The 23,994-nt window shown below is 36.6% G+C and overlaps 1 protein-coding gene across 1 annotated transcript in view; it reads left to right on the plus strand.

Moving 5' to 3' along the window:
• The window catches only part of LOC150092290 (glycogen debranching enzyme), a 461,626-nt gene that overhangs the window by 263,457 nt on the left and 174,175 nt on the right, over positions 1-23,994 (plus strand). The window contains exon 16 of the mRNA XM_090414998.1: positions 11,915-12,174. Within this exon, the coding sequence (XP_090271124.1) occupies positions 11,915-12,174 (260 nt within the window). The remainder of the gene's footprint in view (positions 1-11,914; positions 12,175-23,994) is intronic.

A 23,994-nucleotide genomic window follows, 5' to 3' on the forward strand; every position in this document is an offset into this window, starting at 1 on the left:
GGCCCCTGAATTTCAGGTCCTTGTCCACCATAACTCCTAGATCTCTCATCTCCTCTACTTCTGTTAAAGTTTCCCCACCAAGTATATATTTTGCATCCCATTGTTGCTTACCAAATCTCAAAACATTACACTTTGCCACATTGAACTGATAGTTCCACTTACCTGCCCATTCATGCAATCTACTCAAGTCCTCTTGTAAAGCCATAACATCTGCTTGACTCTTCATTGCTCACCCCAGTTTTGCATCATCTACAAACAGCTGCATATCACTAGTTAAACCCATACTAATATCATTAACATAGAAATTGGACAATAATGGCCCCAAAATTGATCCCTGTGGCACACCACTAGTGACCTTTCTCTTTCGGAATACCACACACCATATACAACTTTCTGATACCTATCCAACAGCCAGTCACTGATCCAACTCTGAAGTCTATTATCCAATTCCATCTGTTTTGATTTATTTAAGAGCTTGTCGTGGGACAGTCTATCAAAAGCCTTTGCAAAATCTAAGTACACCACTGTATTTGCATCTCCCCTGTCCAAGGTATTTGTCACCTTGTTATAGTATACATAAGTAAGTTAGTGAAACATGATCTCCCCTTAACAAACTCATGCTGATAACCACAGAGAATACGGCTGTTATCAACCCATTTCTGTATCCTACTTCTCACCAATCTCTCCAGGACCTTCACCACAACTGCAGACCAGTCTATAATTTGAAGCTACTGCCTTATCACCACCTTTATGCATTGGAACAGTTTTATCCTCCTTCCACTCCCTCAGAACTTGTGCCGTGAGCAGGAGGTATTTGAGGAAATAAATAACCTTCGTCGATGTCAGTGTTATTTATTTCCTCAAATACCTCCTGCTCACTCACAATTAAGTCATCCCCTCCTATATCCTCTACACTTAATTTCCCACCCTGATCAAGATGAAACAGCCTTATAAATTGATCACTGAATACCTCAACAATGCCTTCTACACAGTTACCATTCTACTACTTTCATCCATTAACTTCATCTTGCCATGATCATTCTTCCTTCTACTTGCCACATATCCAGAAAACTCTCTAGGATTTTTCTTGGCCACATTTGCCAATTTCTGCTCATACTCTACTTTTGTTTTCCTTACTAATTGAGTCATTCTCTTGGCTTGTTCTGTATACTCTTCATGTGACTGATTATTACCATTATTCATCTTGTACTTCCTCCAAAGTACTTTCTTTTTCCTAATTTCATGCTTAAGCTCCACATTCACCCATTTTACACCTACCTCATTCAGCCTTTTGACCTTCAGAATACATTTACACATTAATGCTGTTATGTATTTCTTTGTCAGTTCCCGTGTAACATTTATTTCCTTACCACTCAACTCCTCATTCCATGTTATTGTTCCAAGCTGTCTCCTAAACTTGTCATAATCACCAGCCTGATAATTCCACATATATCCTTTCCTCACAAAAGTCTGCATATGACTAGCCACAACAGAGGTGATTACTTTATAATCACTTTCACCAACTGGAGGAAAGCATGAAGCCCCACTCACAATTACATCCTCTGATGAAATGATCAGATCTACACCTTGAAGGGCACCTTGCATGCCCTTCTTTATGTGCTGCCTGAGATAGTTATCTCTCAAGAACTCGAGAAATTCATTTTTCTTATTCCCAAATGCTATCTCTTCATTCCATTCTATACTGCCATAATTAAAATCACCTGTAATAATTGCCCTTCCTTTGTTCACTATCCAAGTATACATTTCTTCATCAGCACCCTCCACATTCCCAGGCCTTATAGCAACATCCAACTAAATATGTCTTCCTCTCAATCTCCATGTTACACCACACTGCCTCATAACTATTGCCACTATTTTCCCCTATCATGTCTACCTTATGTGGACTTAATTCTCCTGCTATCATCAGCAGTACTCCCCCCTCCCTTCTTGCACTTACTATCCTTCCATTTCTATTCCTGTTACAATATCATCTTCATTCAAATTCAACCATGTTTCACTTATTCCAATGATTTTGGTGGTGAATAAACTCAATCACTGAAACCATTTCATACCCCCCCCCTTATTTTCTGATACTTCTGGTCTGGCATTTGTAAACAAACACAGCATTTGTTTTTAGGTCTATAGCCAGTCCTATCCAAGCTTTGTATTGGTTCTGATTTCCCCATCACACCTGCCCAATCACCTTTATCACCATTTACCACATATATCTGCTCAGTCTCAACTTCCTACACTAAATACACTAAAATAAAGAGCCAGAAGGCTTCATTATAATTTTGCATTGCCAAAATGAAACCTTTTGGCTCTTTATTTTAGTAAATAGTTTATGCACTGACCGAGAGTTGGTTTATGAAAAATACGCCTCTCCAACACTTCGAGTTCCTTAGTACTGAACAAGAGTTTTTGTTCTCTTATGGTTTCTGCCCCTGAGGAGAACCAATCAGTTTGAAACAGCTGTGAGGCCAGTGAAACCTTATCAAAATAGGAGGCGAATATATGAACGCTTGGGCAAAGCGATCATGTCTCCTATAAGGTCCGGCTAGGGCAACTCGTAAATGCCAGTGAGTGTATTCCCATAAGCTCTCTGGTCAAATTTCATATGAAACCTGTATAGTTTCTGTATTCAGCTTTGAAATAATGCTGGATTTAACATCCACTTGATTTATATATCTTTCAAAGTTATTACCCCAGACATCTAGAATATCTTTATCTTCAGGTTTCATGCCATCTTTATCATCTCTGATTTTTTTAATAGTACTCTTTCCCCATTTTCTAAGCTTTTTCTATAGCCCCCAGAATATTTTATCACCTTCCTGATATTTTCTATGTTCTTGCCAAAGTCTTCCCATTACTTTTGTTTAGTTAGTTTTACACAGTACTTCACTTTCTTACATTTTTCTCTGTATTCTCTAAGATCACAAGTAGACTTTCTTGGCAGGAACTTTCTGTGTGCTTTCTTTTCCTTCCCTACATCTTTAACTTCCTCAGTCTATCATGGAGTTCTGATTTTTCTGTCCTAGTAGACAACCTCACCACATTCCTCTCCAGCTGTATCAGTCAGTGTTTTCTTCAGGACTTACCATTGAATCTCCAAGGTTTGGTTTTTGGTTTCAAATTCTTTCATTTTTTCTTGAATAATGTTTGTGTCTACAGTTCACCTCTAAATGCTCATGAACTTTGATTCATTTTAAAACTTTCTTACACTTCTTTACAACATAAAATTCATATGGAAAGGCTTAGAGTTTGAAAGTTTTTTATTGGTTATACTATAAATTAAAGATGCCAAGAAATTATATTCTGGGTTTAATCCTTTATTCAAATGTAAATTTTTATTTGCTTACACTTGGATAAAGAATTAAACCAAGGATATGATATCTTGGCATCTTTAATTTATAGCATAACCAAGTGAAAAAAAACTTTCAAACATCTTTCTCTAATCCGAAGTATTTTAGTAATAATGTGTGACACTTTTTGACTACTTGTGCATTACTTTAACCTTGGTATCACTTCTGGGTCTGGCTCCCACAGATGAGAACTCAAACAAGCAGTAAAACAGAATATGATTGAACGAGGAATGGAAGACTTTGAATTGTCTATTGAAGAATGCAGCTGAAGGGCTATCTGCTAAGTGCTCTGTATTCTTAATTTAAGTTTAAAATTTGAAAGAATAAAATAAGAATTCAGCAGCACTTAGCAGATAGCCCCTCAGCTGCATTCTTCAATAGACAATTCACTAAATTCCACAAAGAAAGGACTATCACTCATATCTGTGTCGATGATGAAGACATATCCACCACTCAAGACATCCTTGATTCCTTTTCAAAAACACTACAAAAATCTGTTTGAAACAATAGCACTGTGGGAAATTATAATTCTTGGAACATTAATGGCTTTCCTGTTCATTTCTAAGATGGGCTTGACAGACCCATTATAGCATCTGAAGTTACCAAATCCTATAAAGAATGTCAGACAAGAAAATCCCCATACCCTGATAGTCTAGGAATAGAACTTTACTATGAGGCATGGGATTTTATTCTTCCCATTCTAGCTATACTGTTTAATTATTTTCTCTCACCTGACACATACTAAGTGAATTTGTAGTAAGCCATACCATCCTCATTCTAAAACCTAATAGTGATCACACCTTAAACAGCAGCTGGAGACCTATTTCTCTATTTAATACTGACCACAAGATGTTTTTCTGCATTATCAATAACAGGTTCAAAGTGGGAATGAGATATATAATTAAAAGCGCACAGGTGTATGGAGTTCAGGCTGAGCAGTAGAATTTAATCTGTTTCTGCTATGTGATCTACTCCGCTTAGTTAATATGAAAAAGCAGTCAATGCCAGTGCTATCAGTATACCTTACTCAAGCATTTGATAATGGCATCCCTTTCTGTTCCACATTTTCCAGCAAATTGGTGTGGGTAAAAAACTTCTATCTGTTATCAAAGGAGCCTATGCCAGTTCAACTACCTGCCTATTGGGTTCCTGTCAGACTCTGTCAAAATTCAAAAAGAAGTCAAGGAAGGTTGCCCTCTTAGTCCACTGCTCTTTGCATTGGTTCTTGAACCTTTCTTACAGGAAGTTGACAATACACATGCTATGCAAGGAATAACAATTCCTTCAACTATGAAGGAAAATAAGGTATTAGCATATGCTAATGATGTAGTCAGCACTTTGAAGGATAATGATTCCATATACATCTTTTTTTGGTATTTTGGAAAAATTCAGTAAGATCAGTGGATTAAATACTAATGCAGATAAGACAAAATTAAAAGTTTTTGGAAAGTGGGATCTTGGAAGCGTTCCTTTTGGGCTAACCACTGAGAGAGAGAGAGAGAGCCACTCATTATACATAAAATACCCTTCTCCACTTACCCAATATTACCAGTCTAAGAACTTATATACAAGAACATTGCAACCTTATAAGACTGGAAAATTGGGCCACTTTCATTTTCTTCTAAAGCCATTGTACTCAAAACCTTAATTTTCCCTTGCTCAGTTATACATAATAATTATTACAGACATCACAGAAGCTGAAGAAAAGCAATTATATGGTAAGCCTGTGAAATTTTTTTGTCTAGCCAATACCAAGAATTTAAAAAGGAATTATTTCAATGATCAAAGAAGCACAGAAGATTTGGGCTTCCAGTCTTAAAATTCTGCTGTTTATATGCAATACCACTTCAAAAATCCATAAAATATTGCAGACCAATTGCACATGTGCAGACCTTCTCCTGTACTACCTGGATTTTCATCTTCCCCTGTTTGGAGTAAATGATTATAAAGGTCCAATTCCTGAATACTACAATATTCTGTGGTTAACTCTAAGACTGCTTTAACATTCTGGCATTGACATTCTTTCCATTAAAGAAAGTAAAATTTGATATAAAGAAATGTTTGATCTCTTTTGCGGCAAGCTTCCACAGTTGAATACTGATAACAACACTTTGTTTCATAACTTATTGAAATTCCAAGGATACCAGAAGAGATCTTGCTTGAAGAATTGCATATCATCGCCTTCCAGTCAGGGTATCCTTGGAACTTTATGATTCCAAAGAAGTTTAGAAAGAAACATGGATTTGAAAATCAGCAATATGACATCCAAATGCCTTATAATATTGTATTGTGGAAATTTTATTGTTCAGTCAGACGATTTTTGTATTTAGAAAGAAGCGTTCTAGGAGATATTAAATTTTTGATCAGATGGTGTGGACTACCTACATTATGCAATATTCACCAGGGGAAGATAAAATTCTGTCTATTTTTACTATGAGAGGTTTTTTAGATGGTTCCATCCTTTTAGTTCAAAATGGTCTTTATATTTAACTGCAGGGATGACTGGAGAGCAATCGTAGGCAAAGAAGGCCAAACTCAAGGCAGTTAACTGAGATAAGGCTAACTAACCACCTGGGTATCAGTAATCTTTGTGCTTTAGTTTCAATTGGTCTTTTGGTTGTTCATCTACTTGAGATTGGTGAAAAAAGGAAAACTAGGTAGCCTTTGGTTATGTGATGATATAAAAGAGCTGAGGCCTTTTCTCTATCTCTCATGCTATCTGTCTTTTCTTTCTCCTAGAAAGAACAGTAACCGTACATATTAGATGTGGAGTAAGACAAGGGTGCATATTATCACCCTTGCTCTTCAACATATATATTGAAAATGCCATCAGAGATGTTAAAGAAAAAACAAGCAGTGGCATAAAGATTGGTGGAGAGGAAATTTTTTTGCCTCCGATTTGCAGATGATATTGCATTCATGCAAAAAGCAGAAGAAGAAGAAGAAAAAGTTAATCAAAACAAACATGAAATATTTAATAAATACCACATAAAAATAAGTGTTGAAGAAACCAAAATTCTACTGACAAACAAGCAACCAAAGATCATAAAGAAAATTAAATTAAATGGGAAAGAGATAAAACAAGTAAAAGAATTACAAATACCTAGGGAGTACAATAAATGAGGAAGGAAGATCAAAAGAAGACATAAAGATAATAATAGGCATAGCAAAAAAAAAACCAATTCAATAAAATGGAAAAGGTATTAAAATGAAACTTAAGTCTACAACTAAGGAAAAAACTTTTAAAAACTTATATATGGAGTATAGCACTTTATGGCAGCAAAACATGGACAATGGGAACAGGAGATATTAGAAAACTGGAGGCATTTGAAATGTGGTGTTGGAGACGAATGCAAAAGATAAAATGGACAGACAAAAAATCTAATGAAGAAGTGCTTAAGGAAGTAAATGAATCCAGAACACTGATAAACACATTAATAACAAGAAGACACAAATGGATTGGACATATTCTGACGAGAAGAATAATAGAAGGCAAAATCAAAAGAAAAAGAGAAAGCGGAAGAGGAAAAGATACTTTGATCAAATAAAACAAAGTACTGGACTAAAAACATGCTACAAAATAAAGAGGAAAGAAAACAGAAGAGAAGAATGGAAGGAAATGCTGCTGAGCTACTAGTCATAAAACTGGTGCAATAGAAGAAGAAAAATACTATCAGGCTCTCTTGCACCCCTATACTAACTACTCTAGGCCTATGATGAGCAAGTTGCTCATCATAGGCCTAGAAACCCATAGCAGTCCCATCCAGTTGTTTGTATATATTTCCTTTGAATAGGAAAATAACCTGCTAATATGGTTAATCTGAATAATTCAATTACTTGAGGAGGGAAATATGACTTAACAAGGTTTAAGATCTCTGTCAGAGGTACATTATTGAAGAGTGAAGTAATATTGAAACTGACCATGATGTCAGAATCCATCAAAGTTATATTTTCTATTAATGTTTTAAAGTATGGAAAGCACACTTTAATAAATATTAAATATATATTTAATATATATATATTAAATATATTAAATTCAATAAATAATATTAAATATATATATATTTATTTGATATTTGGCATCAGAAACCTGGAGAAATTACTTCTTGGTATGAGACCCAATGCAGAGAGTCAGGGAAATTAGATCATCAAGGGAGGAATAGGAAAAATGTGTGTGAAAGTTCAGCTATGGTATACAAATGTGATAAAGATATGAATGCCTTTGAACATGGTTATGTATGTGGCGAAGGAGTGGAAAAATATGCTTTGGGTTCGGACCTTTTAAGTATATCTGGGGAGGGAAAAGAGAAAATTCTAGAAACAAGACCAAATAGATTGCATATCTAATTATAAGAATAGGCTTGGTCATAATTTATTATGTCTATACACAAATGCCAAAAGCATTAGAAACAAAGGGGTTGAGTAGTTGCTTTATTGAATACGATGTGGCCTAAGATTGTTGGCATTAGTGAAGCCTGGCTATCAGAATCAGATATGGTGAGTGAGATTGAGTGTAACAGATATACTATTTTTAGGAATGACAGAAGAGATAGGAGAGGAGGAGGAGGAGTGCTACTAATGATATCAGATGACTTAAGTCCAGTTAGGGTAGAAATACAAGAAAACAATGATGGTAACAATGTCCTATGTAGCGATAAGTTTGAGTCTATCTGGTGTGAAGTGGAGGGTAACAGAATGAAATATATGGTGGAGTGTTGCTACAGACTTGGAGGCTCAGTGGTAGGGGACGAAGAAATGTATCGGCAATTTATCCTTATGGGTACGAAGCGAATGATTATTATGGGTGACTTTAATTTTCCAAACATTGATTGGGTAGAAGAGAAATCTCATGATAAGAAAGAACAGGAATTTGTTGAATTGTTGCGAGACAACTTTCTCAAGCAGCATGTGAAAGAAGGAACTCGAACTGTTGGATTTGCTCATAGCGTCAGAAGGGATCTCTGTCAAGAATATGGCTATTTTACCACCAATTGGTGACAGTGATCATGCTGTTCTTTCTTGGGAAGTATCTACTTGTATTGAAGCTCCAATTAAAACAGGCTATATGCTGAACTACAAAGCCGGAAATTATGATCAACTTAGAAGAGTACTATCTTTGGTCCCATGGTATCAGTTACTGAACGAAAAAAAATATCAGCAATGCATGGGAATCTTTGAAAAAGTGCTTGAATGAGGTGGTATCTCAATGTAGCCCTAGTGTTCGAAGAATAAATAGGTTGGGAGTGAAATAGATGTGCAGCCTTATTAAGCAAGAGATCCACAAGAAGAAGATGATGTGGAAAGAATATCATCAGAATAAGAGTGAGAGGAGTTGTGAAATATATAAAGCTCAGGCCAGAAAAGTAACTAGTATTGTGAGAAAAGCTAAAATGGAGTATGAAAAGAAATTGGCCATGCAAGCTAAAGGCAATCCAAAAGAATTTTATCCTTATGCCATAATCAAAAGCAAGAATGAATATGGAAGAATAACTTTATTGGATGCAGATGATACACGAGTGTCGGAAGCTAAGGAGATTGTTCAGTTAATGAGTGCTCACTTTGCTAAGATATATCAATCAGGTGTATGTAGCATGGTGCACAGTGCTACTGCTACGTTGGATGAAGAGTTAGAGGTTCATGAAAATAAGGTTAAAGAGCTTTTGCATAACCTGGATAAGAATTTGTCAATAGGGACAGATTGAATATCAGCCTGTTTGCTAAAGGAATGTTCAGCTGAATTGGCTAGGCCTTTCACACTTTTGTATAACTTGAGTCTCAGCTCAGGAATGATACCACAGGAATAGAAGGAATGTAGGATAGTTCCATTGCACAAGGGTGGTACAAAAACTGATGTGTCTAACTACTGACCTATTAGTATCTCTGCTGTGTTAGTGAAGATTTTAGAAAAGTTGGTAAGAACGCGCATACAGAAATGGGTAGGCATGCATTCTATACTCTGCAGGGAACAATTTGCTCATATTTTATAACAATGTTATGGCAGCGTTGGATAAAAGGAATGGATACACTATGATAATGTTGGATTTTTCTAAGGCATTTGATAGAATACGACACAATAGGCTGTTGTGTAAATAAACTGATGGGATTGGAATATAATCTATTGACTTGAACCAGAGGATGGTTGACAAACAGATATCAAAAAGTGGTATACAATGGGTGTGAATCTGCCAGATTTAAGGTGACCAGTGGTGTACCTTAGGGTTCAGTCCTTGTACCATTATTGTTCAATCTATACATTAATGACATCAAGCAGGGTCTATCATCAGATTTGCAATTGTTTGCTGATGATGCGAAGATAGGCAGGGCAATCAGGAATGCTACTGATATTCAGCAATTACAAAATGATTTGAATAGACTGGAAATCTGCACAAACAAAAATGGCTATCAGTTTAATGTTAGTAAGTGTGAAGTTATGCACTTTGGCATGATTAGAGTTCCAGCAGCATATTATATTAGCATGGTTGTTATGCTAATATAATATGCCAAGAAACTGAAGAGGCAAGGGATCTTGGTGTATTGGGGGATTAGAATTTAAAGTTCAAAGGTCACAGCAAAAGTTGCAAATACAACTCAGAGGATAATTGCTTGAAGCGAACCTTAACATATAAGGATAAGGAAGTAATTTTGCCTCTTTATAAGGCTTTGATAAGACCACACCTGGATTACTGTGCGTAGATTTGGTCTCCCGGGTTCTAAAGGAATAAAGAAGACAACCCTTTAACTCAATCTCTCTCTTTATCTTTATCCAAAGATAAAGAGAGAGATTAAGTTAAAGTGTTGGGTGTTATAGTATTTCAAATGATGAAATTTTTTGTTATTTGGAAGGCGGGGTGAGAACACAGGGGCATCCATGGAAGTTAAGGTTGTTCTCGGTCAAGGAAGGGGTAAGAGCTAGGTTTTTCTCCCAGAGAGTAGTGAGTGAGTGGAATAATTTGCCCTTAGGGATAGTGAGTGCATCTAGTGTAAATGAATTTAAGGGAAGGTATGATAGCTGGGTTGGGTAATTTACAGCCTCCCTCGATGAGTCCTTGACTCCCTGGAGTCTCAGATAATATTCTTATTATTTGTATTATTATTATTATAAATATTATAGATATTATTATTATTACTATTAATAATTTTTTTTTCTACTCTTAATGTTGTTCATACTGAAAAACATTATTATGACTATGAAATTCAATTTTATTCTGCTCAAAACTAAATGGTGATTGCTTCCAATTTCAAATCCTCGTTACACTCTTGTGTCTTGAACAAGTCGAGAAACAGTGCAATCATCAATAACAGTCGCTGAGACTTTTCTTTTATCTTATCTCCATGTAAATTTGCACACAATTTTATTAGATCATAGTTTCATTAATAACTACTCCATGTCCTGAGCAGAAATCCAGCAGATACTTAATATTATTAGCTTTGCTCTTTTCTCCAAATTTTCCCAGAACATTTCTGTACCTTGTAATTATTTCCTACTCTACTGTTTAGATCTCCAACAAGGACCACTTTTTCTTTTTTGTTGTGTTGTCAGCTGCCTTCTCTTGCCTTAAAAAATTCTTCACTGCTTTCTTAGTAGACCATTCTGTTGGACCATAAGCACAAATAAGTCTCATTGTCCAGTTCCCCATTCTGATGGTCACCCACATCACTCTAGTTTGCCTACCATTCAAGAAGATTATCCTCATATTTATTGTTAATACAATACTTACTCCTTCTTTTCTTTGATTGTTTCACCTGAATTTAACATCTTGTATTTGTCTTCTTTATTTTGGTAATTAGATTATGTCGATCACCTTATTCAGTTCTTCTGCTAATTCCATTTCTTTTCCATTGATGCTTCTTATGTTGATGGCGTGTGCCTTGAACTCTGGTGATGTTGAGTTGGAATTTGTTCCAACTTTTCGCTGTTCACCCTGGTACCATGATGTAAACAATGAGGGCTTTGTTTAACCAAGCAATTCTCCCACCTGAATGAAAGTCTGTCATGTTATACCATCATTTTATATAATGATTTAAGCTAATAAGAATACAATTTGGCTAACTAAATTCCAAATTATCAGCCCATCCACAGTCATTCATTATCTAGTGTGGTTTCTAACAGAGTAGGTATCTAACAGGGTGTGCCATGAAACGGCGAGAATTGGACATTATGTCAGAAATCCTGTTTGGTTCTCCTCATTCCTTAAAAGTCTGTGTAGAGGTCTCATCCCCCATTTCTAGTTTCAATCCTTAAGTACTCCCTCATAAGTTATAAACCTATGGATAAATTTAAGCAGAAGATGATACTGTATAAGTCTGTTGCTTCCTTTGTCCTGCTGATATGATATATACTGATGATTGTAATTCATATTGCATTCAAATGGATAAAATCCATTTGATTTTATGTAAGTCCTCAGTTACTGTATTAGTAATGAATTTTATAATGCATTATTTTCTTGCCTATATAATTAATTTGGTAATAAATACATTATCTTATTATTTTGTTATTTTCATTCAGATATTAAATTTTGAGTAGCAGTTGTCATCTCTGTTTTTAATTTTAGGGTATCGCTCGATTCTTCTGCTAGAGCTGCTATCCTTCGGCTTCGTTCATGTGTTGCACAGTTTGGTTATCGTATGCGATCTTATAGTGGAAGCCTTCTTCAGCGTCCAGGCACCGATTTTGAATCTGTTATATCCCGTTTAACATTATCAGATATGAACTGGGTTCTTTTCAGGTGTGATACAGAAGAGAAGGATAATGGAGTTGGTGGTGTTTACAAAATACCTGGTTATGGTCATTTAATATATGCTGGATTACAAGGTAAACACCAGTGAAGTTTTTTATGACTTTACTCTCATGCTAATATTATTAAGCATTAAAAATAAGTTATATTCTTAATATTTTTATTCTTATAAATATACTTATAGTTAAGTAAGAAATGAAAATTTGAAGAGATCCATAAAATAAAGCTTTCAGAGGGTATTTCTTTACTATACCTGTGGATTTATTAATTGATTTTATTTTAACATCATGAATGAATGAATGAAAACAGCATGTAACTTCCCATCTGCTGGGAAGGTTTTTCCCATTGTGGGATGGTTGGGCCTACTTTTCCCATGCTTACTCACACCATCTTGGAAGAGTGTATACATATTTGTCGTGGGATTCGAACCCACGGCTTTTGGCTGGAGAGCAGATACGCTAACCACTCTGCCAATTAAGCCAGTCTCTAACATCATATGTAGTAGTAAATAAGGTGAGACTTAAACCAAAAATAGATATAAAAAGGGCTTAGAAGTGGAAGATAAGTAGTGATATTCTCATTAGAATCTTTCACTATTAATTAAAAAAAAAAAGAATTAAACTTCTGTTTACTATATATAATTTGTTAGCACCTTCTTATGCTTTTCTAGATCTGCAAAAATTTAGGGTTCTTGTTATATTCCCATGATTTCCGAACTATTTGTGTTAAAGTGAAAATCTGATTTTGGCAGCTCTTATTTTGGTCTGAACGTAGTTTGTTCTTCTTCTTCATGTTTCTCTTCCATAATTTTTCTTAGCCTCTTCTCAAGTATGCTTGTAGAATCTTACCCAGACCACTTAGCAGGAAAAGTCTTCTAATTCTCACATTCCATTTTATTTATCTTTTTATAGATTGATCTGGAAATAAGAGCTCTGCTTTAATCATCTGGATATTGACCATGCTCTCTGAATTATGCAGTATAGCCAATGAAAATCTTTTATGTTATATATTTGAGGATTTCTGATAAATATTAACTCCAGCTGACTTTCCATATTTCAGATTTCTGGTGACTTTTTTACCCAAAGTATTGATATGCAGACTACTGAAAATCTTTCTCTTTAAAAATTTTGTGCCACTGTTTTATCACTGGTTGTTTAGTTAACCATCTTTCAAAGTAATCATGCCAAATCTGGATATAAAATGCATATAAACAACAGTGGAACTATGCGACGGACATTTGCCGCATTGCGCTAATAGCTCACATCTCACTATGATGTGTATATGCTTGTGCGCATAGCAATATGACACTGTGGTACACAGTGCTACAAGATGGATTTTAATTATTTTTTATACAAAATAAGAGAATTGTATAGGATTGTTGATGATAAAATTAAATATTACAAGCAAATATAAATAAATTAATAAATATATTTATATATCGAGAAAAATTGGGAGTGCTGCAGTTCTACAGTGCCTATGCACAAGCCACCCCTGGGCGTAATTATTATTATTATTATTATTGTTCCGGGAAACTCCAAGGAGTCGACAGACTCATCGAGGGAGGCCCTAACATCATATCTGGAACAACTATTCAACATTCACACAGTATCTATAATATCTTGCCTTGAACTCATTCACGGTCGTAGCACCCACAACAGACTCTGGAAGCTTATTCCACTCATTCACCACTCTCCAAGTAAAAAACCTAGCTCTAACACCCTTGTCAACCATGCTCTTGCCCAGCTTCCATGCATGGCCCCTAGTCCTCCCACCACCAGTCATATTTTCAAAAATATCTTCTGGATCAATCTTATAAAAACCCTTCAGTAATTTGAATGTCTCAATCATATCATCCCTCCTTCGCCTATCGTCTAATTTCTGCAACCCACAAATCTTCAACCTATTCTCATAAGGTTCATTCCACAGACCTGCTATCATCTTGGTCACTTGTCTCTGGACCCCTCTCCACTTCCTCCCCATCACGAAGAAACCCTGGTGCCCATAACTGGGCACAGAAGTCCAGATGGGGTCTTATCAAGGCTCGATACAGAGGAATAACAACTTGTTTGTCTCTGCATGTTAAAGTATTTTTCAGAAGCCAAGTGATTTGGTGAGCTGTTTTAGTCACTTTTGCAATGTGCCCCCTAAACTTCAACTCCCTATCCACCAGCACTCCCAAATCCCTGGCCTCATCAATCTCCTGGAGTACGGTTCCACCAATGCGATATACTGCTGCTATTCTTTTCACCCCAAAGTGCATAACCTTACACTTTGCCACATTAAACTGACATCCATTTTTCCTAGCCCAGTCCTCCAAACTATCCAAACCATCCTGTAAAATTTTGACATCCTGTGCACTCACAATTGCTCTACCCAACTTTGCATCATCAGCAAACAAGTGAACACTTCCTCTCAAATCCTTTCCAATATCATTGATGAACAAATTGAAAAGCAGTGGTTCAAGAACAGAGCCCTGCAGCATTCCACTAGCCACAAGACGTCTTTTTGACTCCACTCCTGAATAAACCACTCTCTGGTATCTCTCCTTCAACCACCCTCCTATCCATCTCACCAAACCTATATCCATCCCCATCTGCTCCAGTTTACTGATTAGGGTTCCATGTGGTATCCTATCAAAGGCTTTGGCAAGGTCCAGTAGTATCACTGTAAACCCACTACCCCTATCCAGTTCAGCCGTCACTGTGTTATAAAACGTGAGCAAGTTACTGAGGCATGATCTACCCTTCACAAAAACCATGTTGTCCCCCATACAATATCTTATTTTCATCTATCCAATCCTGTATTCTTTTCTTGACTAATTTCTCTAAGACCTTGACAATGATTCCTGATATGCTAATCCGTCGGTAATTTACAACAGCAGTCTTGGAACCACTTTTATGCAGTGGAACTATTTTCCCCTCCTTCCACCTGCTCGGGACTAACCCAGACCCGAGACTCAAATTAAACAAAATGGTCAAGGGTACTGACAATTCTTTAGCTGCTTCTCGTACTATACAAGCTCGTATACCATCCAATCCCACAGATGTATTGACATTGAGGTTATGCAATAGACTGCTCACCTCCTCTTCATTTACCACAATTCCCGTATAATCTACTGGTTTATTCGTTTCTGCAATGTCACCACCTGGATGATATATTCTTGCAAAGTGCTCACTCAGTAACTCAACTATCTCAACTGATTCAGTTACCTCCCTACCATCGGCATTCTTTAAAATCATTCTGCCATGTACATTTTTCCTTTTACTTGCTACATATCTAAAAAACTGTTTAGGATTCTCTTTAGCCTGTATGGCCAATGTTCTTTCGTAATCCTCTTTTGCTTTTCTTACCACACTCGTCACCCATCTGGCCTGCGCTTTATACCATTCATGTGCCTGCCGGTCACCTTTCTCCTTAAATTCCCTCCATAGTTGTTTCTCTTTTTGCAGCTCAAGCTTAATGGTGTTATTCATCCATTTAACCCCTAGTTGATTTATTATTCGGACTCTAGGTATACAGTCAGCCATTGCTTCATGCAAGCACTTCTTAACTACCTCCCATGCACTATCAATTTCTAGTCCTTGCAGTTGTACATGCCATGGCACTGAGCCAATCAAACTTCTAAGCTTGTCATACTTTCCAGCCCGATAATTCCACATGTACCCTGTCTTAATTGAAAATTCTACACCTTTAGCCACCTCCCAAGTCAAGACCCTATGATCACTCTCACCGATTGGTGGCAATGTGGTCATATTTGTTACAGCCAAATCCTCAGATGTAATTAGGTCAAGCACTCTCCGACCCCTAGTATTTTCCATTACATGCTATCGCAGATAGTTATCCCTTAATAACCGCATAAAATCCATTTCCTTCCTCCCGTGTGTCCTCTCCTCACTCCAATCAATGCGACCATAGTTGAAATCTCCCATAATAATCACCCTCCTTCCACTCATTTCTTCTATTTGCTTGTGCATACTGTCACCACCATCTTTTCCATCACCTGGTCTATAGCAGCACCCAATTATATATTTAGTTATGCTAGCCACAATCTCACACCAAATGGCCTCAAATGTGCTCTTTTCTCTATCCTGCAATCCAACTTCTATTCTCCTTGGCTGGAGCTCATCAGCTATCATCAACAATACTCCTCCCCCCATTTTATTCTCTCTGTCATTCCTGAACACACTATACCCATCACATTCAATCCCACTAGCTATATCATCTACAGTCAGCCATGTTTCACTAATACCAATAACCTGTGGTCTGGAAGTGCCAACCATGGCGAAAAACTCTTCCTTCTTGTTCCTAATACTCCTAGTATTAGTGTACATGAATTTAAGACCCCCATTAGTCCCAACCCTACCTTGATGCCTTATATTAACTATCCCACTCTGGTTTGTTGTCCTTATTTGCTCTAGCATATTATATTCATTCTTACATTCAACTGCCTCCCTAAGGACTGTATATCTACTCCCCCCCCTTAACAAATCTAGTTTCCCTGAATTTGCACATCCACTACATTCAGCAACACTTTCTTAAGTCTTCTTACACCGTAACCATTCAAATGCAAGCCATCCATCTTATATAGATCCTTTTGCCCATCAAACTCACTCCACACGTCCACAAATTGACATAACTGACAGAAACCTGTTACAAATGAGGATGTTAGGAAGTAACTTGATCTTGTTAGCATTTAGGAATGTATAAACAGAAGTAATCTAAGATGGTATGGTCACTTAAACAGAAAATGAAAGAAAAGGTTAATAAAAAAAAGTTTTTTTTTTTGGATGACTGGAAAATGACCCAGAGGAAGACCAAGATATAGGTGGAGTCATACAGTAACAAATGTCTTATGAGACAAAAATATAAGATCTGGCAGTATTGAAGTCTTGGCAGATGACAGATTAATTTGGAGGAAAATCAATAGAAAGTTTAATGATTAAAAAAAAAAGTAATGTGTGCCTTTTTAATTTAATGATTAAAAAAGCATGTGGCCATGTAAGGAAGACATCCTCCTCATAGTATATCCGGAAAGATGGTTGGTGTTGTATGGAGGAAAACAGTATTCATAGATGTTCAGAGTAGTAATTTGCTAGAACATTTGGGGTGGGTGAGATCTCCAGTGGCAGATTCTTTGATCAGCTTATAATTTTTTTATTTTCAAATAAAGCAGTAACTTTAATGGATGATGAAAACAAACAACTTCTTTGTCAGGGAACACTTTTGATTACAGTGATAGAGTTTCATTCAGTGGAATATTAATAAAAGAAGACTGAATGCTGAAACTGATCATGATATCTGTAGGTTTTAAAGATAACTGTTTTTTTTTTTCCCCAAATACTAGCCTCTGCGATTCTTTTGTAAAAATTCGTCAGATTTCTGTTGTTACAATGCTTTCCTCCAGGCATAGTGAAATGATTCAATTTGGTAATGCAGTTATGCATATGAAGGAGTTGTTCATCATCATCATCATCAAATTCCTGCCATGTACCCTCAAGTGGTGTACAGGATATGATAGTACTACATGAAAAATTTACATCAATACTAACTTCCTATCTGCAATTTTCCTCCAAATCAGTCTGTTACTTGTCAAGACTCCAACATTACTAGTTCTTATATTTCTATCGTCTAAGGCACTTTGTACCGTATCAATCCATCTATATGTTGGTCTTCCTCTGGATCGTTTTCTTGCCAACTTGGCAGAGAACACTTGTTTTGATAATCTTTCATCGCCCATTCTGTATAAGTGACCATACCACCTTAGATTAGCTCTGCTAACGCATTCTTGGATGCTGACAATGTCAAGTTCTTTCCTAATAATCTCATTTTTAATATGATATTGCCATTGATGCCATCTGTTCACACCTCTAATCTTTCTCAGGACTCTCATATCTGCAGTCTCTAGTCTTTCGTCAAGTGTTTTACTTCTGACCCAGCTCTCAGATCCATAAGTTAAAACTGGTTTGAACACTGTCTTGTATACAGCTAATTTAGTGTTCCGACTAATTTCTCTCTTATTCCATATGAATTTATTCAATTGACTTCCTACCATACTAGCTTTGTTGATACTGTTGTCTATTTCCATATTTAATTTGCCACCTTCACTAAACATAGTGCCTAAGTAGCTGAAATGTTTTACTTGTTCCACAGGTTCTCCATTCACAACACAGTTGACAACATGGTTAGTACAGGCAAAGTGGCATGAAAGGCCTGAAATGTCTTGTCTGTTATTTCTGACATATCCTGTGTGTTCTTTCTTTCTCGTTTCAAAGCTTCTAGAGGTCTGACCTACATAACTAATACCACATGAGCAAGGTATATTATATACGCTAGAGTACTTGTAGAATGGGTGAGATCTTTCGGTGATCTTAAAAATTTCCGAATAGTATTGATTGGTTTGAATGCCACTCTGATCTTATGTGGTTTTAAAAGGTTAGCTAATTTTTTGGAAAGGTTGCTGACAAAAGGAATCATAATTGTACTGATGAATTACCTCAACCAAATCAATAGTTTCCACAATACCATCAAATTCACATTAGAAATGGAAAACGATAAAAAACTGCCATTCTAGGAGTAAGTGGGTGCATTCTATGCACCCACTTACTCCTAGATTGTATGGCCTTCCAAAAATTCATAAAGTAGGTATACCATTACGTCCAATAGTTGATGGAATCTATTCTCCCACTTACCAACTGTCAAAGTATCTTGCGAAGATTTTACAACAACACATTCATGTCTCGGATACTTATATTAAAAACTCAAAACATTTTATAGATAAAATAAAATTTTATCTATAAAATTTTATTTTATCTATATTTTATTTTACCTATTTTTGAAGAGGATATACTAGCAAGCGTGGACATTACATCTCTGTTTACTAACATTCCAGTGGTTGAAGTCATCAACATCTTAGACAACTTGTTCCCAAAAAACATCACTACTTTGTTCAATCACTGTTTAACTTCTAACTATTTTATTTGGCAAAAAACGATCTACAAACAACTCACTGGATTAGCTATGGGTAGCCCCCTATCACCTCCTTGTGCTGACTTATTCATGGAAGATCTAGAGAAAAAAATCTTAACCCAGATCATTCCAAAACCGAAAATTTGGTACAGATATGTAGATGACATCTTTATCATTTGGGATCTTACGAAAGAAGAACTAATGAATTACCTCAACCAAATCAGTAGTTTCCACAATATCATCAAATTCACATTAGAAATGGAAAACGATAAAAAACTGCCATTCCTTGACATTTTAATAAAGAAACAATCCAATAATAGTATCAACCTATCTGTATACAGAAAACCTACAAATACTGGACGTTACCTCCATTTCAACTCAGCTCATCACATAGCTCAGAAACTTAGCATTATCCATAGTCTCAAGAAAAGAGCTATACAGTATACCACAGACAAGGATGACCTACTAACGGAATTAACCACAACATCCAGAGAACTTTCTTTAAATGGTTACCCAAAAAGACTCTATAACAAGATTCACTTTACTGATATACCACATCGACAACGTGATGACGTCCAATACATCAGTACAATTACGATTCCTTTTGTCAGCAACCTTTCCAAAAAATTAGCTAACCTTTTAAAACCACATAAGATCAGAGTGGCATTCAAACCATATCAACACTATTCGGAAATTTTTAAGATCACCGAAAGATCCTCACCCATTCTACAAGTACTCTGGAGTATATAATATACCTTGCTCATGTGGTATTAGTTACGTAGGTCAGACCTCTAGAAGCTTTGAAACGAGAAAGAATGAAGACATAGGATATGTCAGAAATAACAGACAAGACATTTCAGGCCTTTCATGCCACTTTGCCTCTACTAATCATCACATTGAGTGGGATAAGAGCCTTATGCCATACAGTTGACAACATTTTCAATGATTCTGCCTATTTTCATTGTCTTTATCTTTTTATTGCTGACCTTCATACCATATCTATTGCAACAGTTATTCAATTTAGTCAGAGAATCTTGCAGACTTGTAGCAGATTTATTTAGACGTATAACATCATCCGCATAAAGCAAAGAGCTGACATTAACACCGCCAACTTTGATATCATGTTTAATACCACTTTCCTTCATAATGTTATCCATATAGATGATGAATAACAGAGGGGATAATGTACATCCTTGTCTCACACCAGATTTAACATTAAACCATCTTCTTGTACTTCCTTCAATTCTAACTGCTAACTGACAACTCAAATAAAGACTAAGTATTGCTTGATATAATGCCCCATTGACATCATATAACTGTAGCATATTGAATAGTTTCTCTCTTGGTACCTTATCATATGCCTTTTCCAAATCGAAAAAATTTAAATACAGATCTTTGTTATATTCCCATGATTTCTCCACTATTTGTCGTAAAGTGAAGATCTGATCCTGACAGCCTCTATTTGACCTGAATCCAGCTTGTTCTTCACCAAGCGTTTCTTCCACAATTCTTCTCAACCGTTTCTCAAGTATACTTGCATATATCTTACCAGAAACACTCAATAGGGATATACCTCTGTAATTCTCACATTTAGTTTTATTTCCCTTTTTATATATAGGTACTATGAGAGCTCTACTCCAATCATCAGGAATTCGTCCCTCTGTCCAGGCATTCTGGACTATGCAGTGCAGCCACTGTAAGACTTTTATATACTTCAGCATTTCGGGTCGAATATCATCTACTCCTGCAGCCTTTCCACATTTCTAGCCTTTGATGGCTTTTTCTACTTCAAGTATGGATATATATTCCTGCCTGCATGTCTGGTTAGTGTTTTTTACCACTGTGCTGTCATCACTGCTTGTTTCATTTAGCAGTTTTTCAAAGTAATTACTCCATACTTCAAGGATATCTTTTTCTCCCATTTTCATTTCACCTTTATCATCTCTAACTCCTCTTACAGCACTCTTTCTTCCATTCCTAAGCTTCTTCAACAGCCTCCAGAATATTTTGCCACCTTCTTGATATTCATTTTCTATGTTCTTGCCAAAGTCCTGCCATGACTCTTGTTTAGCTAGTTTTACACTGTTTAGCTTTCTTACATTTGTCTCTGAATTCTCTAAGAGCACAAGCTGACTTATTTGCCAGGAACTTTTGATATGCTTTCTTCTTTTCCTTCACTGCCTCTTTAACTTCCTGTGTTCACCATGGAGTTCTAATTGTTCTATCCTTGCAGACAACTTCACCACATGCCTCTCTAGCTGAATCAATCCAGGTTTTCTTCAAGGCTTGACACTGAATCTCCAAGGTTTGGTTCCTGTTCTCAAACTCTTTCATTTTTCCTTCAATAATCTTTGTGTGTTTTAGTGTACAGTTCACATCTGAGAGCTGCTCAACTTTTATTCGCTTTAAAACTTTCTTACATGTCATTCTTTTCAATATGAAATTCAATTTTATCCTGCTCAAGACTAAATAGTGATCACTTCCAATTTCGAATCCTCTGTGCACTCTGGTGTCCTGCATCAGGGAGAAAACATCACTATCAACAATAACATAGTCAATGAGACTTGTCTTATTCCTTGCCTCTTCTCTCCATGTGAATTTGTGCACATTTTTATGTTGGAACATGGTGTTAGTAATAACCAGTCCATGACCTGAACAGAAATCCAACAGGTATTTGCCATTATTATTAGCTTTGCTCTTTTCTCCAAATTTTCCCAAAACATTTTTGTATGTCTGACAATCACTTCCTACTCTGCTATTTAGATCCCCAACAAGGACCAACTTTTCCTTTTTCATCATGTCAGTAGCGTTCTCTAGAGCCTCAAAAAATTCCTCCACTTCTACCTTAGTAGAACCTTCTGTGGGACCATAGGCACAAATAAGTCTCATTGTCCAGTTCCCTATTCTGATATTTGCCCAAATCACTCTACTTGACACTGCCTGCCATTCAAGAAGACGAGCATCGTATTTTTTGTTGAATACTACTACTCCTTCTTTTCCTTGATTGTCATTGCCTGAATATAACATTCTGTATTTATTGCTCAGAAAGATCTCACCAGTTTTTGTCTTTTTTGTTTCAGTCACCCCTATTATGTCGATCTGGTGCTTATCTAATTCCTCTGCTGTCTCCGTATCTTTGCCATTCAGGCTTCTTATGTTGATAGTACCGATCTTTAACTCTGGTGATGTTGAGTTGGGGTTTGTTTTCATATTTGTTCCAGTAGCTGACTTTTCGCTGTTTGCCCTGGTTCCCTGGCGAAAATAACAGGGGCCTTGTTTAACCAGGCCATGCCCCAGCTGGCATGAACTTTTGTCATGTTGTACCATCATTTTGTATTTTGGTTTAACCAATAGGAATACAATTTGGTTGGCTAAATCCCAAATTGCCAGCCCATCCTCGTTTGTTCAGTATCCAGGTAGATATCCAACAGGGTGCACCACGAGAAGGTGAGGATTGGACATCAGGTCAGAAGCCCTGGTCGATTCTCCACATTCCTTTAAAGGCTATGTGGAGGTGTTGAAGGAGTTGTTGAATGAAATAAAAATGAACATTGAGAAGGTGAATATTGTAAATTTCCTGCCACACTATGATGGAGATGAATTGAGAAGGAGGAGGGTTTTGATAGTAACCAAATCGATATGAGGTTGTGCAGAAAGAATGATGTAGGATTTGTGGACCTGTGGTCTGAGTTTGATGGAAAGAAGGAGTTGTATAATGCTGATGGACTACATCTAAATGGTTTTAGTGTTAGATGTCTAGAGAGCTTTACAGGGATAGAATGTGAAGGGTTTAGTATTTTCAGGTAAGGTAGAGAAAACAGGATCGGGGGAAGGATACTGCTGATGATAACAGATGAATTGCAGCCAAAAAGAATAGGAGATAGGTGGATGGGTAGGGTTCATTTGAAGTAGTGTGGTGTGAGATCAAGGCCAATAAGAAAAATGAGCGGTTGGTTGCTGCTGTTGGCCAGGGATTCGAGGGATGATCTGGAAGACATATATTAGCAAATTAATACGAGTGCAGGCCCAGTGATTATTATGGAGGACTTCAACTATAGAGATATAGAATGGAATGAAGAAAGATCACTTGGCAGGAAGGAAATGGAATTTATACACCTACTGAGAGACAATGACTTGAAGTAGCAGCATGTAATGGAGAGAACTCAGGGTGCAAGAATATTGGACATGATCATGGGATCAGAAGAGCTATCCATAACCAAAGTGGCCAAATTGCTTCCACTTGAGGAAAGTAAGAAAGTAACTATGCAGTTTTGATTTGGGAGATTGTAAAATATGAGGAATATTCAGTCAAGAAAGGGGTTTATGTGGAACTACAAAGCAGGTTATTATGAAAGCTTATGAGGAAGCTTAAAGCTGTGCCATGAAGGCTTGATGAAACAGGCATGAAAATTATTTTATATCAATGGTAAAGGATTATATTTCCAACAATCATTCCAGTGATGTTTTTGACAAGACTTTCCCTGTCAGGTGAGTGGAAGAGCAAAGAAGAGGCACAAGGTAAGAAAAGGAATGCATGATCATGGATAGTAAGGAGAATTTTTTTATGGTAATTCTATGATAAAGGAGTATTTAAAGAGTGTGACTAAATCCTGTTTCACTGGTGTGAAAATTACTAATATCAATAATGCTGTCAGGGTGCAAAAATGTGTCTTTTGCAACAGTATGATAGAAGCAGAGTTCAGGAGGAGAGCCATGACTACAAATGAGTCAATGTGTAGGTTGTGCAGAAAGAATGATGTGCTATTTGTACTGAATTTCATGGAGGGAAGAACTTAAGGCTTGTAATGTACTTAAATGGATTTGAAGTTATGTTTGTCTCAAGAAAGTATTGTTCACTTAGAGTGTAGTCAGGAAAATTAGAGCTGCTGGAGGAATGCAGGTAAGTGTATGTGTGAGGAGAGTGAGTGTGA

Source organism: Typopeltis vanoorti, chromosome 26 (assembly GCF_054136105.1).
Source record: "Typopeltis vanoorti isolate ZY-2024b chromosome 26, IOZ_Tvanoo_1.0, whole genome shotgun sequence".
Lineage (NCBI taxonomy): Eukaryota > Metazoa > Arthropoda > Arachnida > Uropygi > Thelyphonidae > Typopeltis > Typopeltis vanoorti.